The following is a 16668-nucleotide window of genomic DNA, read 5'->3' on the forward strand; positions in this document are numbered from 1 at the left end:
TAAATTCCTTAATCACTGATTTTGGTTACGAGCTACTACAGTTCTTTTGTAATGCTGCCATATGGCACCATTCTGCCAATTTTCCTTTTAAAAAGGACGCGCGTCTTGCCAATGTATCAAGATTACCTGCAACGTATTCTTTAATCAGCATTTCTCTCCAGGGACTTGACATTTTTGCAAAAAATAGCTGAATAGCTACATTTTCCTCGACTTCCAAATTCCATCTGTATTTTGTGAATAACATAATGTATTCATCAACTAAACAGATATCATGTAACTCGAGGCTATACAGAGCTTGAGTATATCTTTTCTTTTTCTCTGTATCTTGATTATTGAAATAGTCTACCCCTATGAATTGTGCTTTAAATAGGGTGGCCATTCTTTCTCCAATCTCGCTGAGGGATTCTCCTGCTAAGATTGATTCCTTCGTATCTGACATAGTCATCTCCCATGCGATCTTGACAGATCCCATTAGACTTATTTCTAGAAGTTTAATGAATCCTTCTTTATTGAGATCTAATGTCCCTGCTGCAATTCTCATAGCTGACGTCCAATCATCTATAAGATCTTCTCTGTTTTTTAAGTCCAAAACATCAAGGTTTAACATAACCCCATAAGGATGTATCGGGTCTAAAACAGTTTTTCCATAAGGAGTTTGATGTAGTGGTATTTTACTCCTTCTTGATCCGGTTCCTGCTGGATGTGAATTTTCTCCCACATGAAACTCACTATGTGGTTCTTCTGTTTTTACCACATATCTTGGGGGATTTTCCATGGGTTGTTCACCCTCAGGGGAATTTATTTTTAGATCTACAACTTTGAGATTCGCAAAAGAATCCGCAAGATCTTGTAGATCCTCGAGATTTAATCTTTCTAAAGTAGTCATCAGATAGTGTTTTTCTCTGATACTGCTTTTATAAGATCAATCATCATTTCATCATTAGTTAAAGGTTTTTGAACCATTTTGGTTTTACCTTTATGATGTAACAAATGTTCGGTACCAAACGAGAGTGGTAACCTTCCTCCTGTATTTCCTTTTTTAGAACCAGAAGTATGTTCTAGGTTTAGGATTTTATTTTGAAGATCCTTTAGAGTTCCAAGAATTTCTTCTTGTTTTTTAAGGATTTCTTCAATTTACCGAGGTATTTCATACAACTGATTGCTGTAATATTGTACCGTCTTTTGAATTTCTATAAGATCTCCGGAGAGTTTAGAGGAATCTGGGATAATCTCTAAAAATTTAGAGTTAGAAATCATTTTTCTTTATCTCTTCAAATTTGAGAGCATTAGTCGCAACCTGTTGTAAGTAATCTATTGTGAATAGATTAACTTGTTTATAGGATTTCGTATGAATAAAATTCTCTTGATTCAAACCTTCGTTTGAAGTCATCTTTTTGTAAAATATTCTCCTCAACAAAGAAAAACATGAATTAACGAATAATATTATGTCTGAATAATTAACCTAAAGCTTTGATACCATTTTTTTTTGCATAATTCTTTATACTGCAAATGAGCACAAAATCTCCAGATTCAAGCATAAAACCTTTACAAGTTAAGCATATAACCTATAGATTTCAAGCATAGATTAGCATAAATCCAGCACAAAAATTAAATATTAAAATATTCAATTTTGGTGGTCCTAGGGAGTTATAGTAAATAATCTTTTGCCTAGGGAGTTCTAATAAAGTTAGGAAGGGTATTAGGGATTTTAGAACAATTCACTCTTAGATTTATATGTATGAGATTTTTTTTTTTAAAAAAAAGATTGCAATTAGCCGGGTACCCGAAACTACCCGACTTTTTCGGGTACCCGACAATTTCGGATCGGGTTCGGATAGTAAAATTTGCCACCCGACCTATCGGGTATCCGACCCGAACTATCCGAACCCGACGCTACCTGACCCGACGCCCACCCCTAATATCAGCCCTATAAAAAGGGATTTTTTATTATATAATATAATAATATACCGCTGAAAATAATTTATTTTTTTTGAAGCTCTGAAATAATGTATTTTATTTTATTTTTTTAAAAAAAACTTATTTATTAATTTGTAATTTTGAGGGGAGAGCGATTTGTGAGAATCGAGCATCGAACACAGTACACATACTCCGCCAGTGTGCGTGTGGTGGGGGAGAAAGCTAAATGGAGACCACGATTAGCTGCGGAAGAGTGGTTCTTTCCCCAAATCAAGCTTTCCATCAAGCACCCGGTGATTTTTCTGCTATTTTCGGTGATTTTTTTGACTAATTTTCTGATTATTTTCGTTCAGTCATCTGTTTTTTTTTTCGTTTTGTTTTTTGTGTGTATGCGTATCGAGTTCGCCTATTTTAATTTATGTGTGTCTGATTTATCGTTTCTTTCACCCGATTTAGTTTCATTCCGCTGTATATTGATTTGCTTGCCGGTGGAAGGAGGGAAGCTTTTTTTCTTTTTTTTGAGTGAAGAGGGAAGCTTTTCATGAAACCGGAGCTTCGAATTTTCTTGTTTTTTGTTTATTATTATAATTGATGAAGAAACGAAGTGAAGAAGGAAATACCTGTAGAAAGTTAGATGACATTTGTGTGAGCATGTATCTGAAAATGGACAAACAAAAGTGTATTATAGTTGATTTTAGTAATTTTTTTTAGAGGTTGTAGAGGACTAGAGGAAGGCTCTTACATTGTTCTTTATTACATATTTTGGCCAAATCAAGTGTCTTTCCATTTTTTGCTATTACTAGGGATTCATCATGCTATACCTCTATTCTATCTCGGATTGGTGTGCCTATTTGTGAGCTAACACTCATCACGAGCTCCTTATTAATTATGTTTGAGTATGGATCAAATATCTGGCCAGGATTGGACAATTCTTTAGTAATGAGTATTGAGTACATGAGATTATCTGAAGTTCTAATGTATGTGTCTGTAGCACATGGCTAATGATATTTAGCACCTCCAATAAAATAATAGCCGCTTTTTCTTTGCGAGTGCGTCTCTTGGACAGTCCCGTTTCTATTTTCAAGTTGTCTAGGGCTGTTTACATTTCGATTGGTTCTCTGGAATGAGAGTTGCAATGTGATAAGTTTATTCGTGCAGGGGATAAATATCCACTGCATAAACAATGCACCAGCCGACGCACATCCATGGCAATGCCAATTGCTGGTCTGGGCAAAGGTGGTGGAGTTTTAGACAAACCCGTCATAGAAAAAACTACTCCTGGTCGTGAATCTGAGTTTGATTTGAGGTATGTGCACTCTGATTTAAATGGTGTAGATGCCACACATTCGCTGGTTCTATTTTTATTGCCCTTTTGAGTTGGGAGGGCTAACCTTAACGAAAGTTTTGATTGAAGCTTATGATGTTTTATGGATCAACTAGAGGAGAGTGTTTGAAGATTTTTCTTATGTAATGTGATTTTTCTTCATGTTAGGATTTTAATTTTCCTTATGTCACAGTTTTTAGGTATTTTAGCATGAAATATGCTCGCATCTTTCACATTTAGTATCAGTACTTAAGGATGAAAATGTCTATAACACACTTATATTTTTTACTTTCCACGCAACACAAACTGGTCATTCAGATATTCTTAGTCCTAACTTGTGTATAACCCTTCTGCTCTAATATCTGTCCCACAAATGAAATACTTGGGCTGAGATCTTGTCCTGTCTTTGCGAAGACCCCCGCATATATATCCAATTCACCTGTTGTAAGTGCATATTTCTGTTCCCTTGATGTTTCAACGTATGAATCTCACATATTACATACCAACTTTGCTTGGCTTGATCTCACATATGTGCGCCTATGTTGAGTTTGATGGTTTATCAGTAATATTAACATTTAAAACAGTGGAAATTATGATTCAACTGTTATTGCCACTGACAAATTATACAAGTTTTCGTTTTGTTCGTCTAGGAAATCAAGGAAGATGTCGCCGCCTTTTCGTGTGATGCTGCACAATGACAATTACAATAAAAGGGAGTATGTTGTGCAAGTATTAATGAAGGTTATACCTGGGATGACCCTCGATAATGCCGTGAATATTATGCAGGAAGCGCATTACAATGGCCTTGCCATGGTCATAGTTTGTGGCCAAGCAGATGCAGAAGAGCACTGCACGCAGCTCAGAGGGAATGGCCTTTTGAGCTCAATTGAACCTGCCAGTGGTGGTTGTTAGGTTTATCGTAACCAATATGTTACTGTCACACTTGCGTATATGTAGATATGAAATGGAAAAACGACTTTTCAGATCACTGTTAAGTGTTAAGATACAAACTAAAAATAATAACAAAGACTCGGCTCCGTTCCTAGTATCTGTAGTTTGCATGAGATCTTTCGTCGTTGCATGAATTGATCACGCATCTTTGTTCCAATGATAATTTGTTCAAACATATATTCATCATCTCATTTTTCGAGCAAAACTGTTGTCGAGCCAACATCTCTTGTTTTGCAGTAAAAAATTAAAAATATTGTACAATCGTAAAACGATAATTGGTCATGTACTTATGTAACATTTTGAACATCAAAATTTGATGTATAACGAACGATTCGTAACAAATTCCAAGTTATGAATGAGGTAATAAAATAATGTTACAGGTATACTCAGGTCCCTCGACCACGTGAAGTTTCCATCCAAAGGTGAAAGGGTATCATCAATATTACAAGAATTAGATTTACTCCAGAGAAAAAATAAATATTACAAGAATTAGAGGCCTAAATTAAATACCCCTTGTATGAAAAAATCCTATAATTTTTCCAGCGATTTGGCACTTGTATTTACAAAGGTGGCGGCTTTATTGAAGTTCTCTTGCACAAGAATTCTAACCGCCTTCAGGCCATTCTGAAAAGTGAAATCCAACTGGGAAAAGACAAAAATGCAGTTATGTGTGAGCACATACGATCCCTTTGCTGAATAAGTGATATGCTTATTCGAAAACAAGAGCTCACACCGAGTACCTCTTCGGCTTCCTCTTTGTTGAAGGGGCGGAGAACAAAATTTGCAGGATCCATCTTTCCCGGAGGCCTCCCAATGCCTAACGAAACTCATTATGGTGATTCCAAGTTTATGTTTTTATATATGTATATATGACAGATTGTAAAGATGTTATGTAAGGATATACCTATTCGTAGACGAGGAAAATCCTGACTGCCTTTAAAGTGACTCATAATGCTTCTCATCCTGCAAGAGCAACAATTGATTCAAAGAATGACAGCATGCTTTTCTTACAAAAACAAACATTTATGAATAGAAACATTATGGTGGATATAAGTATATATGAGACGAGCTCGAGCTTGAACTCACAAGCTTGGCTTGGTTTCACAAAATATTGCACTCTCTAGACATACAGCACAATTTGCAATTTAAACATGGATAGTATACACACCGGCAGGTTAGTATCCGAGGAGAAAAACAGTCTACTGGTAACACCTAAAATTTCAATCAATTAAGAATGCGCAACAGGAAACAACAATATATCATACATGCATTACTTCTTTCTGCCGCGTAAACAACAAAAGCAACCATTTCAGGAAAACAGGAGATACCCATTATGTCCCGCATGTCCACCTTTCGGCAGTAGCCTCAACTTTCCAAAAGGTAGATCCATGTCATCCAGAATCTGAATATGGAGAAACCTGTAACATAGTGCTTACAGAAGGGATACGAAAAAGAAATATGGCCTTGAAATTTGGATATATACCACAAGAACTTGATTCAATGGTATCTTATAGTACGAAGCAATAGCACCGACCTGTGAACCGTAAATAACACACAAGTATTCATTGCTTAATGCAGGAAGATTTGAGGATGAGTATTAAGTCGAGGTCGGAGAACTTACAGACTCACCGCTGGCATTCATAAAAGTCTGGGGTTTAGCAAGCATAACCGGAACATCTCCAATATAACCTAACCAAACCACACACATTAAATAAAAATAAAAAAAGATGGGTTTAAAGATCAGAAAAAGTATTTAAAAGAATTATCATTCCCTCGTCGTGTTAACATTTGAGTTTTCTCCGCAGTTTTGGATGGTTGGATATTTCAAAAGATGCCAGATAATCACATTGAACTATATTATACAATACACTCCCAAAAATACACACTTATGGATGCCGCACAACTCATGAACTGTACTAAAGAACACTTCCAGCACATTCTAGTTTCCCCCATTAATCAAATTTACTGATTTACATACAGAGAAACCACCACTACAATTATTCATCACTATTCACAGTTAAAAGACAATACAAGTAGTTCAGGAGATTGATGTAGAGGAACAGGCTCTACACCTCTTCCATATTCATTTTCAGCTATGGTGATTGACTAGGATTTGCTACAACAAATCTTTAATTCCACTCGATCAAACTCACAAAACAACGCTTGTGCCTCTATAGCTTGTCCGATACATCCGGAAGCTAAAAACTTTCACACGCAAGGGCTCACGGGCGACGTAAAATGGCGGAATGAATGATTCAAAAACACAAGTAAAAGATAGTTTCAGCATATAAAGCATGTAACTTGTAAGCACCTGTAACTTGACATGTGAAATCAAGTGGTGAAAGCATAATCTTCCTGATCACACTTCATTTAAACAAGCATTGACATTTACATAGCTACGCAACTGAAACAGGCCGAGGCAAGCAACCAAGCAAGAGAATGCAATGCATCTTAACATAAACGATTAGGTTAAGTTACCAAAAACTACAGAAAACAAGAACAACGAAAACCTTTTCCGAAAGAGGATTTGAACGTAACACCGCTCATAGCAATCCCTTCCGCTTCAGCAATGAAATCAACCAACTCAAATCCCACCTGTTCGTTCAAAACAGAAGAAGAGGAAAAGCAAAAACCTGAATCAATGCAAAACATACATTCATTAAGTTACAATTATAAGTCAATCAACAAGATTACGCGCTAAATACCAACATTATGACGGGTGCAGCTGTAACGCTTCCCAGGGTTTCCGAGGCCGACCAGAAGCCAAGGTTTGGTCTTTTCTGCCTCGGTTGAAATCGAAGCCATTAGTTTGAGGCTCCGACTCCTGTTTTCATGAATCCGATAAAACTTCGTAGAAATTGGGGTTATTGCTCTCAAGACGAAGCGGCTGTACCCAAGCGCCGCCGCAGCCGCCGGGGAAGACTGAGGAATGAATGCACCACCGGCAATGTACATTCTTTCATGTACATTCAGAAGCGAAACCTTACCGCTAGGCGCTAGTTCTCGACTAGATGTTTCAATGATGGGCCATTCTTGGATTTTGTGTAATTGGGCCTGGTTCTTAGGTTGGTAAATTAGGCCTCGGGGGGTGTAAGATATTGGGCCAAGTTATTTTCCAAAATTGGCCCACTTCGTCATTTATATTGTTTTAATTTAATTTTTTTTAATGATACTTGGGTATATATTGATGCAAATTTGAAATTTCTGTAAAGGTTGCAGATATTTATTTATTTTTTATTTTAATTTAGTGAGGTGTGAAACCTGTCATCACTATTAATTTAGAATTTATTTATATGTATTGGGTGGTAAACCCTCGAACTACCGAAATAACTTATAATTACATTAGTTACGTTTTGTCTTTCTTAAATATTTTTATGTATGTCGAAACTGATATCTCGTTGCAAACTTGAGGTTAGTTTTCTTTCTAAAAATGATGTAAAAAATATAGTAATTTAAATTATACATTTCAAATCTTCATTTTTTTTCTTTTAACCAAACGTATATCAATCAATAGAGTTATCTTTAAAGCTTGAATAAATCTTTTCAAATACACAAATATGATGATATCTCGTTGCAAAATTCAAATCTTCAATTTTTTTTCTTTTAACCAAACGTACATACTAATCAATAGAGTTATCTTTGAAGCTTGAATCAATCGTTTCAAATACACAAATATGATATTATTTTTTCTTATTCTTTTCTTTTTGAAAAGATGATATTATTCTTTCAAAAATATATAAATGTATGGTATTGTTAATTTAATCATAAATTATAGTAAACACATATGAAATTTTTAATTTTTCCTTGATTCCTGAACCTATTAAAAATGTGGGGGAATTATTTTTGTTTTTTTGAATGACGGTGGAATGCAATTTTTCTCATGTAGTAATACCTCTTTGCAATATGATCTTTTATGTGATGAAATATCAGTTTTCACCCGTTACTTATGATATATATATATATGTATATGTATATGTATATATGGTCATTTTATAGTTTCTTTTGCATATGACTTGATCCATTTTTTGATGTATTGTTAGTGTGAAATTGATGCATGGAGTGTCTCATCAACATTCACTATGGAAAAATAATAACAAAAATTTTGCCAAAAAATTAAAAAACATATAAGAAAAACCAAAATTTGTCAACGTTAAAAAAAAAACGAAAATATCACAAAGAAATAAACACACAAAACTGATGTGGTAATATAAGTCAAGGAGATCGCGATTAGGATTATCGAAATAATTGAATATAATTGAAATAATGATATGATAAATAATCATAAGTTTGATTTGAATAATTAATATTGAATCTAAGCCATCTTTTGAACTGGATTATTTAGCAATGCAACCTTCATCATATTCATGCCTACCTCAAGTGTGAAATGGCCAGTGTAACCTAATATTGTCTATAGCATGAGAACGTGAAAAGCACATGGCGCATACGCGGAGTCAACCATTGACAAACTCCAATGATATATATTCCCACAAGACTTATCAATTATCATATCTTCTACTACTATTCCAAGTCAACTATCTACACTAAAGTTATTTTTATTTTTTTTACCCTTACTCTATTACAAATTACGATATTGACTCAAATTCCACATTGATTTTCTTTTTTTACCCCGTCGAGTTTGAAATAAAGTTCGGACCCTCGATTTTTCGTTCGGGTTTTGAGATTGGAATCACGAATATTTTAACAAGTTTTGCACACAAATTTCTTTGTGGATTGCGTTTATACGAGTATATATCAAGCAAGTTACGTATTATATTCAAAGGGAGTGGTTGATCCAACTTAATTTTGCTTAATTACTTGACCAAACGATATTTATTATCTTATCATTTTCATTGTCGGACGTACGGGATTGTGTCCTTATTTACATGGCCATACATTTATTATTATTTGTTTTCTACATTTTTTACTACAAATTTGGTCGAATGCTAATCTAATCCCCATCTCATTTCATGTACTCCAAAATATAATTTTCCCACTTGCGGTGAATTGCGAATTTGGACATAATCTCAAGTCAATGCTTCTAGTTTACGTTGTTAGGTTTTTTAAAAATAAATCAATCGGTTGACGAAGTCTTCTACGGAATCACAACCAAAAACTTATCTCTTCTCCGTATAATAGGGAACATTAAAAAAATGTCCTATGGTTTTACCTTTTTTCCTTGTAATTTTGGGTTTCCTCAAATTTCAGTCTAAAGGGGTTATTTTTGCTTCTTTATTTTTTTCCTTCCCAATTTAAGTAGTCTTTTTTTCGACGCTGACGCTGGCGTGAGAGCTATACGACATCAACATGAAGCTAACGTGTGTAGTGACATGTTAGTACTGAGATGAAAATTGACTAAAATCATTTAAAAGTAACATAAATACATGATTATGATAAAATCCGATAACACAGGTAACCGATCGCAAAAAAATTAAAAGAGATTAATATACATAACTAAAAATGTAATTTTTCAATATAATGGCTAGTATTATCATTTCCATTAATTTACAAATGAATCCCATATTTTTTATAAAAAAAAAAAAGAAAAAAGAAAAAATCAAATCCCCAAGTCGTGTACGTTTGCCAGCCCAAAGTCTCCAAAAACTGCAGAGGGGAAATAAACTAATGTCAACTGGCCTAAAATAATTCCCACTCCTTCACATTAATGCTACATTAAAAATCACACCTTGACCTACACACATACAAGCCACACAACATAATAACACACAAAAAAGCACAAGCAAATTACAAACCAACAAGAGAAGTGAATCAAGGCAAAGGAATCCGCCATGGGCCGCGTCGGAAACAACGAACAGCCAGCTCAAGAAACGATCGATGACTCGTTCCCGGAAGGCGATCAGCCGGCGGCCAAGCCAAGATCCCAAGCACCGAGTAACAACAAACCGCAGACGAATCGCCCCCACAAAGAAGAAGAAGAAGAAGACTTGTATTATGTTTCTTCACAACAACATCATCATCATCATGACCAAACTACTGCGCAATTTCCTCCACAGAACAGCGAATACGAGCTTCCTAACCAGCATGCCCCCCCTAAGCCGAACGTGAATTATTATGCTCATCAGCCGCCGCCGCCGCAGCCGCAGCCGCAACACGGGATGCCCCAGATGGGCCATCCGGTCCAGCCACTTAATGTTTACGGCCAGGTCGCAGCTCAAGACAAGGTTTGGAGCAGTGGTCTCTTTGATTGCATGAACGAGCCTCAAAATGGTACGTACTAAGTATATCACATAAAATTGCAGTTTTGATTTTGTATGTTTGACTCATCGTCGCCGACGATACATACGTGACAAATTTATCCAAAAAATTCAATATGATGTTATGGTTTATGAAATCCTACACTAAGATAATACTCAAATCATGTATTTAATGATTCGTATTTTTACTTATAAATGTAATTAATGATATATTATTGATGTGACAAATTACGTGATATTAGATAAACTACACATATGTTAGGTTGAACACTATCTTGATCTAACCCAAACTGTGGTGCATATCCGAAGGGGCTTAGGGTGATTAATGCCAAAGTCAAATAGATGTCATGATATGTACATGACACTATATATAGATTTTAATAATTACCAGCCCTATGGTTGTAAGTTATTAGTTTATATGAATAAACTATGTGAATAAAAACATGTATGCAGCTCTGATCACGGCGTGCTTTCCCTGTGTAACGTTCGGGCAGATTGCGGAGATATTGGACTCCGGCAACACCAGTGAGTGATCGATTCGACATATATATATGCGACTTTAATCAATCACAATGGCTTCAACGTAACTTTACTTATATGGTTCGATTTATATGTCTATGATGTAAATGTAGCTTGCGCGACGAGTGGGATATTGTACGGTTGCATCGCATTCTGTATTGCGGTGCCGTGTATAATGTCTTGCACATACAGAACCAAGTTGAGGGCTAAATTCGGGCTAATGGAGTCACCAGCACAGGACTGGTTGGTTCACTGCTGTTGCGAATGGTGTGCTCTGTGCCAAGAGTACAGAGAGCTCCAGCATATGGGATATGACCCTACTATTGGTAAGTAAAAGCGTCTCTTGGTCGTATATATTATCAAATTTCAGTTTTAGTTTGTTAGGACTATTTTTGACTTTTGTTGTGGGCGGCTTTAGTGATTTTTTTAGTACGAGGTTACGTGGCACATCGGTGCTGAAAAATGACTGAAATTACAAACGTTAATCGGAAATCTTCCTAATTCTTAACTCGAATATAATGTTCCATTGTGGACAGGTTGGATGGGGAATCAGGCGAAGATGAGGCAACAAAACCAGCAGTTCGGCGGAATGACGCCTCCGGGGGGGCAGAGGATGATGATGTGAGCATGCGTCGACCTTTACCACGAAATTTGTTGTGTAACATAAACGTTGAATTGTGTTGATATCACATTTTATGTGGGATATGTTTGATTAGTTTTCGTTTTTTTGAGTGTGCAATTTTATTATTATTATTATTATTATTATTATTATTATTATTTTTTTTTTTTTTTTTTTTTTTTTTTTGGGTACTTTTGTTTATTGTTTTCTAAATTGGGGTGTGTATAAACGATAATGAAGTGAACTAGCCGGCTATATGCGTATGTTTTGCTCTTTGTTATAATTTTTTGAAGGTTTAGTATATATGTACATCTTTTAATTTGTCTGCAAAATACATGTCTACATCCTTTTGGCATCTTGTGATCATTAATTTAACTGGGAAATTATGTTATCCGTCATGTATATACGTTTGTATTTTTCTACGATATTAGTTGTCTATGACTCTATGATTTAAATTAATTTAAGTTTTAGTATTGTATATATTTTCGTTTTTTTAGAGCTTTAGACGACACTTTTTATCGTGAATATTAATCTTGCAAGTCTTTGCATATGCTAAATTGCTAATTTCTCATTTCACACTTGACTTAAAAATTAAGTAGACAACTTTGAAATTTTTGTTATGTATATTCGGTACTTTGCATTTTTGGACATATATTATCAAATTTAATTACTTGTATCATTTAATTTCTTTGTTGGAGTACTTTTGAGATGATATTACACGTTAACATAATATTATATCAACGTAACTTCAGAAAAAAAAAAATAATTATATCACAAAAGAAACAGACATAACATATTTAAAACTGAACATTCGATAATATAGATGATTTACATAAAAAAAACACAAATATAAATGATTAAAGTTCCAAATTTTTTTCTATTTGACGGAGTATCCAAAGGAAAGACAACAATGAAATCACTTAAAAATATAATCACTTGTTATCATTTCCTTCAATTGTATATAATATATACATTGCGGGCAATTTGCTCAAAAATCCCCAAATGCAAACATGTTTTGTTTTAGGTTCTCTAATCATAAAATGTGGTACAACATCATACATCATGTGGTACAAAACCATATAAGATGTGATATAAATTAATAAAAATTATGGTATATAAAAATGGCTACAAAATACAGAGCAAAACATGTTCGCATTGGGGATTTTTCGGCAATTTAACAAATATAGTACTCGAATAATAAATCAAACAAAATATATATTCAAATCCAAGGTTGTCCTTGCCAGCCCAGTCTCCAAAAACTTCCAAGGGGAACAAACCATCAACAAACTGCCTATAAACTCCCACTTCTTCACCAAGAACAAGCAAATAAACCAAACCAAGACAAACATAAGCGAAGATCAATCCGCCATGGGCCGCGTCGGAGATAACGAACCGCAAAACAACACAGCATCCCAAGCGCAAGAAACGATCTCCGATTCATTCCCGGAGAACGCGCCTCCACCTCCAATATCCCAAGCACCAAGCAACATTAATAAACCCCAGTCGAATCGCCCCCACGGAGAAGGAGATCAAGAAGAAGACGACTTGTATCCCATTGATGATCATCACCAGGATCCAATTAGGCCTGTATCCTTTCCTCCACAAAACATTAATGAATATGGGATTCCTAATCAGCCATTCCCTCCGGCGAACATGCATTTCATGCCACCAACGGCTCCGTCTCAGCACGCATTCCCTCCGGCAAACATGCATTTTCCGCAGCCAACGCCTCCGCCTCCGCCCCAACATGCATTCTCTCCGGCAAGCATGTATATTTTTCCGCAGCCAACGCATCCGTCGTCTCAACATGGCGTGCAGGTGGTTTATCCGGTGGCGGCTCCGTTGGCTCAGCAGCCGCTCTATGTTAGTGGTGTCCCACCGGCTCAGGTTCTTCAAGATAAGCCTTGGAACAGTGGCCTCTTTGATTGCATGAATGATCCTGAAAATGGTACTCTTTTGATTTATATATAGTTCATATCATATTTTGCATGATAACCATCAATTTGGGTTGTGGGTGGGCTCCAAAAATATTTGATTGAAACTTGATTTTCATCTACCTTAACCAGTTCAAGCACTTTCTTGAGTCCAACTCATGCTTTATGCTTGATGATTCAAAAAATGTTATCTTGAGCTCTAGTACTGTTTTTTTAAGTATTATTTAAATTTTTTATTTTGACCTTAATCTTATCATAGAGTATGTATTTTAATAAATTCAAGTTTGCAGATAAAAAAATTTTGGGCAATAAATACTAAAATTCCATTTTGAGCATGGTCGAGCACGAAAATCCCAATAGAACCAAAAATAGGAAAAACTGCAATTTTGGTCATTTATGTTTGTTATTTTGCGATTTCGATCCTCTATGTTTTCATATTTCAGTACTTTTAGTCCTATATGTTTCGATTTTTGGCAATTTCAGTCCTTTTGTTTCGAAAATGCTTACGTGACACTATACACGTCAGCTCCATATCAGTGCTGCATTGGTTCCACATCAGCACCACATCAGATAAATGACTAAAATTGCCAAAAAAATAAAGATAGCGGATAAAAACTGAAATCTGAAAATATAGATGACCAAAATCGCAAAGTAACAAATATACAGGACTAAAAAAAGCAATTTTCCCCCAAAAATATAATTTTCTCAAACAAATATAATAATTGCCAAATTTTAATTATTACTACAATATATATGTTTTGAAGCAGCCAAATAAAATGATATATTATTGAATAAAAATTTCAGCTCTCATCACGTTTTGCTGCCCCTGCATAACGTTTGGGCAGATTGCGGAGATATTGGACTATGGCAGCACCTGTAAGTTAACTCGATAAACAACTTTAATGAATTTATTTATCTTACTGACTAAAATCTATAACAATTTATATATGTAACTTTTTTCCGGTTTACATAGCGTGTGCGACGAGTGGGACGTTGTACAGTTTGATCGCGTTTTGCTTCGCGATACCGTGTATAATATCGTGCTCATATAGAACCAAGTTGAGGGCTAAATTTGGACTGGTCGAGTCTCCAGCACCAGACTGGGTGGTTCACTGCTGCTGTGAATGGTGTGCTCTATGTCAAGAATATAGGCAGCTCAAGGATATGGGATATGATCCTTCTATTGGTAAGTCATGTGTATATCTATATATATGCAATAATTATCTCAAAATTCCTACGAGCTAATTCTTGTGCACATGAAACATATATATAAACATCTTGATGAAAATAGATGGTGTTGAGTTCGATCTCATATGATTGCCAAAAAAAACCTTATCTCATGCAATAAAAAAAAATGAGAAAATTATATTTTTGATCATGTATGTTTATTTGCAATTTTGGTTCTATGTGTTATATATTCAATTCTAGTTTTATAGTCCTTTATTTTTCTGGAGTGCATTTTTCTTGGGGTTTTTTTTCCCAACATGAGACTGTTCTGTTTAGTTTCAAGTAAAATTCATGTTAAAAAATGATTACACTTGCCAAAAACTAAATGCATAATTAAAACTGAAATGTGATTATATTGAAGACAAAAATTACAAATAGTCAAATATACATGACAAAAAAATATTTCTCATATATATAAATTACAATTTTGGTCAAATAATTTTGTCACTTTTTAATTTTGGTTATTTATGTTTTTGAATTTCAATTTTGGTTATTTATGTTTTTGAATTTCAGTTTCCGTCATGTATTTTTCGATTTTTTTATAATTTTAGTCATTTTTCATCGGAAACACTGATGTAGCACTATACACGCCAGCTCCACTTCGGCGTTGTATTGATGCCGCGTATATTGGAAAGAAATGAATAAAATATAATTGTCTAAAGAACAAAAATAGTGAATTAAAATTGAAATCTAATAACATAAAAAACAAAAATCGTAAAAAAACGAACATATAAGACAAAAAATGTAATTTTCCCATTACATAAAGTTGAACAGAAGTAGTTAGAGCTCTTTCTCACAAGTTGCAATACAAAATGATGGCCACATTTTGAATTTTATCAAAATGAAACTTTTCAAAAATCAAATTCTAAGATTAAAAAAAATACAAATATTTTATTTTCAGTAATATATATTTTCTTTTGCTAGGTTGGGCGGGGAATGAGGCGAGGATGAGGCGGCAATTGGTTATGACACCTCCAATGGGGCAAATGATGACGATGTGAAAATTATAAATTTTTGAAGGCTTGCTTTCGATATATATATATATATTGTCAATTTTGAGAATTTAAAATTGTATATTTGGCATCATGTGATCAATTCTATGTATCATATTATCCACCAAATTCTCTACGTAGGGATGTAAACGAGCCAAACTGTTCGCGAGCTATTCGGAGTTCGGCTTGTGAAAAAGCTCGTTCGGGCTCGTTCGTTGAGTTTATCGAGTCGAACCCGAGCTTAATTTTGAGCTTGGCAATGTTCACGAGCCGAGCTTGAGCTTAAGGATGTTCGGCTCGTTAGCTCGCGAACATGTTCGTTAATAGGCTAGGAAGCTCGAGCTCGGCTCGTTTAGTGTGTTAGCTTCGGATTTATGCTTTAATAGTAGGTTCAATCTACATGTAGTTTATTAATCGAGTTAAATGAGTTTGATTCATGCAGAATTTTAGTGTGCACTACAAAAAAACTTGTTGTATTTTTTCTTGTCGTCCATTTGGCGTTGGAAAAACTTAATTTGATGAACATATAGATTATATATGATTAGAGCTGTCAAACGGGCAAACCCATGACAGGGCGGGTCGGCCCACCAAAAACCCACCTTTTGGCGGGTCGATGGCGGGCCGACCCACCATCTTGGCGGGCTGGAAATTCTCAACCCAACCCAACCCAACCCAAGGTGAGTTGCGGGTTAGGTGGGCCGGCCCGCGGATTGGATCACGACAAATAAAAATAAATAAATAAATATTATAATTAATTATAGATATCATTTCATAAATAAATATTAATATAAACATATTAATAAAAAAATTAATTATTAATTTCATGTGTGTAAATTTTATATAAAGTAATTAATACAAAAAAAATCACAACTTTTTTTTAAAATATAAAAATAAATTATTAATTTTCTAGGCCTGCGGGCCTAGGCGGGTTGGCCCATCTAGGCCCACCTTTTGTTGGGTTGAAAAAATTTCA

The 16668-nt window shown here is 35.0% G+C and overlaps 4 protein-coding genes across 5 annotated transcripts; 3 read left to right on the forward strand and 1 right to left on the reverse strand.

Annotated features, from left to right (window-relative positions):
* Positions 1–2061: 2061 nt before the first annotated feature.
* On the forward strand, positions 2062–4289 carry LOC140865794 (ATP-dependent Clp protease adapter protein CLPS1, chloroplastic). 2 transcript variants are annotated; one of them, XM_073270568.1, is made up of 3 exons: positions 2062–2210; positions 3076–3223; positions 3892–4289. In XM_073270568.1, exons 1-3 carry the CDS (start codon positions 2144–2146, stop codon positions 4151–4153), a joined length of 477 nt encoding a protein of 158 aa, XP_073126669.1. In that variant the 5' UTR covers positions 2062–2143; the 3' UTR covers positions 4154–4289. The 2 variants fall into 2 exon arrangements, with proteins under 2 accessions (XP_073126669.1, XP_073126668.1); XM_073270567.1 differs by having other exon boundaries at positions 2065–2231.
* A 229-nt stretch (positions 4290–4518) lies between these two features.
* LOC140864947 (peptidyl-tRNA hydrolase, mitochondrial-like) lies at positions 4519–7179 on the reverse strand. The gene is made up of 8 exons (XM_073269395.1): positions 6902–7179; positions 6703–6787; positions 5814–5881; positions 5676–5726; positions 5521–5594; positions 5097–5155; positions 4933–5009; positions 4519–4834 (listed from the first exon to the last, which is right to left on the reverse strand). Exons 1-8 carry the CDS (start codon positions 7145–7147, stop codon positions 4721–4723), a joined length of 774 nt encoding a protein of 257 aa, XP_073125496.1. The 5' UTR covers positions 7148–7179; the 3' UTR covers positions 4519–4720.
* A 2614-nt stretch (positions 7180–9793) lies between these two features.
* Positions 9794–11691, forward strand: LOC140865198 (protein PLANT CADMIUM RESISTANCE 6-like). Its single transcript, XM_073269755.1, has 4 exons — positions 9794–10417; positions 10858–10929; positions 11037–11249; positions 11460–11691. Exons 1-4 carry the CDS (start codon positions 9979–9981, stop codon positions 11546–11548), a joined length of 813 nt encoding a protein of 270 aa, XP_073125856.1. The 5' UTR covers positions 9794–9978; the 3' UTR covers positions 11549–11691.
* Positions 11692–12910: 1219 nt separating this feature from the next.
* On the forward strand, positions 12911–16125 carry LOC140862134 (uncharacterized). Its single transcript, XM_073265137.1, has 4 exons — positions 12911–13490; positions 14281–14352; positions 14450–14662; positions 15628–16125. Exons 1-4 carry the CDS (start codon positions 12911–12913, stop codon positions 15702–15704), a joined length of 942 nt encoding a protein of 313 aa, XP_073121238.1. The 3' UTR covers positions 15705–16125.
* Positions 16126–16668: the final 543 nt, after the last annotated feature.

Source organism: Henckelia pumila, chromosome 4 (genome assembly GCF_033568475.1).
Source record: "Henckelia pumila isolate YLH828 chromosome 4, ASM3356847v2, whole genome shotgun sequence".
Classification (NCBI taxonomy): domain Eukaryota; kingdom Viridiplantae; phylum Streptophyta; class Magnoliopsida; order Lamiales; family Gesneriaceae; genus Henckelia; species Henckelia pumila.

Excerpts from the sequence above, each read along its gene's own strand:
- LOC140865794 (XM_073270567.1), top strand. The coding sequence starts at position 2,144 with ATGGAGACCACGATTAGCTGCGGAAGAGTGGTTCTTTCCCCAAATCAA. Across the intron at positions 2,232-3,075 it reads TGATTTTTCTGCTATTTTCG|GGGATAAATATCCACTGCAT; the intron begins GTGATTTTTTTG and ends TTATTCGTGCAG. Across the intron at positions 3,224-3,891 it reads GAATCTGAGTTTGATTTGAG|GAAATCAAGGAAGATGTCGC; the intron begins GTATGTGCACTC and ends TTGTTCGTCTAG.
- LOC140864947 (XM_073269395.1), bottom strand. The coding sequence starts at position 7,147 with ATGTACATTGCCGGTGGTGCATTCATTCCTCAGTCTTCCCCGGCGGCT. Across the intron at positions 5,882-6,702 it reads CAAATCCTCTTTCGGAAAAG|GTTATATTGGAGATGTTCCG; the intron begins GTTTTCGTTGTT and ends TGGTTTGGTTAG. Across the intron at positions 5,595-5,675 it reads CATTGAATCAAGTTCTTGTG|ATTCTGGATGACATGGATCT; the intron begins GTATATATCCAA and ends CTCCATATTCAG.
- LOC140865198 (XM_073269755.1), top strand. The coding sequence starts at position 9,979 with ATGGGCCGCGTCGGAAACAACGAACAGCCAGCTCAAGAAACGATCGAT. Across the intron at positions 10,418-10,857 it reads CATGAACGAGCCTCAAAATG|CTCTGATCACGGCGTGCTTT; the intron begins GTACGTACTAAG and ends ACATGTATGCAG. Across the intron at positions 11,250-11,459 it reads GGGATATGACCCTACTATTG|GTTGGATGGGGAATCAGGCG; the intron begins GTAAGTAAAAGC and ends CATTGTGGACAG.
- LOC140862134 (XM_073265137.1), top strand. The coding sequence starts at position 12,911 with ATGGGCCGCGTCGGAGATAACGAACCGCAAAACAACACAGCATCCCAA. Across the intron at positions 13,491-14,280 it reads CATGAATGATCCTGAAAATG|CTCTCATCACGTTTTGCTGC; the intron begins GTACTCTTTTGA and ends TAAAAATTTCAG. Across the intron at positions 14,663-15,627 it reads GGGATATGATCCTTCTATTG|GTTGGGCGGGGAATGAGGCG; the intron begins GTAAGTCATGTG and ends TTCTTTTGCTAG.